This window comes from Stegastes partitus, unplaced genomic scaffold (assembly GCF_000690725.1).
Source record: "Stegastes partitus isolate 25-593 unplaced genomic scaffold, Stegastes_partitus-1.0.2 Scaffold222, whole genome shotgun sequence".
NCBI classification, from domain to species: domain Eukaryota; kingdom Metazoa; phylum Chordata; class Actinopteri; family Pomacentridae; genus Stegastes; species Stegastes partitus.
This window is the reverse complement of record NW_007577953.1, coordinates 666,039-668,803: the sequence shown is the minus strand read 5'-3', so window position 1 is coordinate 668,803 and position 2,765 is coordinate 666,039. Positions and strand designations below refer to the sequence as shown.

General features: G+C 44.6%; 1 protein-coding gene across 2 annotated transcripts in view; it reads right to left on the bottom strand.

The window, feature by feature from the left end:
• LOC103356813 (C-type lectin domain family 4 member A-like) overlaps positions 1–2,765 on the bottom strand; it is a 9,153-nt gene that overhangs the window by 2,870 nt on the left and 3,518 nt on the right. For both annotated transcript variants that reach the window (XM_008281109.1, XM_008281110.1), the window contains 5 exons: positions 2,319–2,393; positions 2,128–2,235; positions 1,865–2,047; positions 1,574–1,719; positions 790–911 (listed from right to left, as the gene is read on the bottom strand). In XM_008281109.1, coding sequence (XP_008279331.1) covers positions 790–911; positions 1,574–1,719; positions 1,865–2,047; positions 2,128–2,235; positions 2,319–2,393 — 634 coding nt within the window. The remainder of the gene's footprint in view (positions 1–789; positions 912–1,573; positions 1,720–1,864; positions 2,048–2,127; positions 2,236–2,318; positions 2,394–2,765) is intronic.

Sequence of the window (2,765 nt, the reverse complement as noted above, 5' to 3'; positions counted from 1 at the left end):
TCTGGAGGTAAAAATGTCACTTTTAACACAACAGTGTTACAACAAGGAGCTGAATATTTTCTGGGGCAACTTCGGGTCGGCTTTTGAGTTTGTAGTTGTTGCCGCTAAAGTTCTGACACTCTGCTGGGACAGAACATGAGTTGGTGCTCATGGGGTTGGTTCCTGGACGTCAGTCCATCTCTGTTCAGGATGATAGAAAAAGAAGAATGCAGGATGGAACTCGTCTCTAATGAGGGAAACCAGGCTTTGATTAATCACAGGAAGAACTTCTATTCTTCCAGGAACCGGCTGACTTCAGCCCGTGTGCTCGGGTTAACCTTATTCCTGCGAGGGACTTCCCACGTGGTCTCTGTACTGTCGCTGGTGCAGAAAGACTTCATGACAACTAATTCTTTTGAAGCTCAGAGGATGTATATGAAAGCAGCAGAAGCTGAGTTAGCTCCCAGTTTGAAGGCAGCAGCAGAAGCTACAGCGTGAGGCGTCGTTCAGGCTACGATCATAAAGGAAATGTGTCGTATCACAGCGACAGCTGTTATCATGTAGACATGTCAGCATCCTGTGGGACGAGTTTCATCGTCAAACCTAGTAAATGAATCCATTTTGGCTTCACTACTGATGGACAGGGACGAGTTGAAAGAGTTTCCTCCAAATGCTTTTTGCTAATTTCACAACCGCCACTAGTTCATTCTGGGGTAATGAAGTGTGTCTGAATCACTGCAGTCATGACTCAGAGGGCAAAAAGGCATTCTGAGGAAACCACGGAGTTATTCTGTGTTGGTGTTTGCTTACGTCACTGTGGAGTTGCTTCCATCGACCCACGTCCACGTGTCCGTCGTGTCCTCGAGCTTCAAGCCGATCCAGTAGCCACGGCTTTCCTCGTAGTAGCCTTCTGTGCGGTTACTGATGAATTCCTACAACATCAAATAAATGTTATTACAATCGTTGCCAAAAGGTGAAAAACACAAAGAAGACAGCACAAAGGGTAGAGATGCTCAAAAGCAGCTTACAAAAAGAGCAGAAAGTGGATTTTAAGTAACTTTAAAACTATGAAGAAGTCGCTTCTCAAACATATTCAGAAAAATTGGCATTTGTCCCTCATTCATCTTCCCTCAATAACACGGATGTTTAACCACCTAAAGTCTCATAGTTGGTATGAGGAGCCATAACTCAGGACTTTGTATGAACTCCTTTGTCTTCTTCTTCTTCTATGTCCACACATGTTCTGTTGGGTCCTGAAGTCACTCGCGTGTTGTCCTGCTGTTTTCTTCGAGTCGCTGTGTGGATGAAAGGTAGTTCACCATCGCAGTCTCAGGTCTTTGTCCTCTGCAGAAGGTTTTCTTCAAGGACCTCTGAATTTCAATCACTCTTCCCTGAGTTCTGACCGGTTGCTGAGAATGATGCTGCCACCGCCGTGCTTCACCATTGTTTCCTCTTTTGTGTCTCAATAATGACTTGTTAGTGGCTTCACACTTCTTCACACCATCCGTTTTCATCTCACTCTTTAGATAATGATAAAATAAAAAGCCCTCTGGCTTTGTCTGAACATGAAGAAAACTACAAATGAGAGCCTTGCCTGTTCCTCCTGGCTTTCAATCACCACCAGATCAGCATTCTTTCCTTTGCAATGATCACGACTTCCCTGCCAGCCCCTCCACTGGTAGACAAACAGGTAGCAGCTTGACTGGAACAGCACCCAGTCTTTCAGACAAGGTCCACAAACTGTTTAAAACAGAGACAGACAACAGAAGCAGAATCTCTGTTGATTTTAAATGTGTTGTGTTTTGAGTCAAGAATGCGAAACAGTTTTTAAGGCATTCATGAAAACAACACCCAAATGACAGGAAACTGTCCGCTTGTTTCCCACCTCTCTGTGGACAGTGTGTGGTCACTGGAAAGTTCTCATGTTCCAGTATGACTCCCATGGTCCAGTTGAGTCGGTCTCTCTCTCTGACCAGCTCTTCGGCTCGTCTCTGTAAGGCGAGCTTCTCTGCCTCCAGCTGCCAGTTCCTTGATTTTAGGTTGATGTTTTCTTGGTACTCCCATGTGACTGCAGTCAGATGAAACTATTACTGCTGCTGCTCTCTGGCAGCCTTTGAGGTGCATGAATCCACAGACAGCTGGACTTACAGTGGATACCGAGGGCGATAATGACCGACACCAAGACGACACAAGTCATCCCCAGACCTGCTACAACCACCGTGGGCAGGGTGCAGAGGGGAGACCCCGTTTTATTCTCTACAAAAACAGAAAACACAGTAAAGTTTTTGCAATATTTCATAGCACGTTTCTGTTCTTCGTCCAGGAAAACCACAAATGACCTGTTCTGACAGGATGCACCGCCTGCTCCTGAGCCTTCACCTCGTCATAGATTACTTCCAGGTTCTTTGGTTTTTCTGCAAGAAGCAAAAGAGCTTTAATGAAAAAAATAGAAAATTGCTCGTCTGGCATGTTTATATTTATATTGCTGTCATTTCAAGACACTGACTGTTTGAAGCGTGAAGCAGCGAGTCTTTGTGGTAAATTCCCTTCATGCAGCTGCTCTGTTATATGCTGGAAATATTTTGGTTTGTCTTTGTCACAGCATGAGAGCTGTCTGATTTTACATCTACAGTTGAAACCAGAAGTTTACATCCGCTGTATAAAGACACGTAACCTAGTTTCTTCTCACCGTCTGACATTCAATCAGACCAAACGTTTCCTGTTTCAGCTCAGTCAGGATCACCAACATTAGTTCTATTTGCTAAACACCAGAATAATGAGAGAGA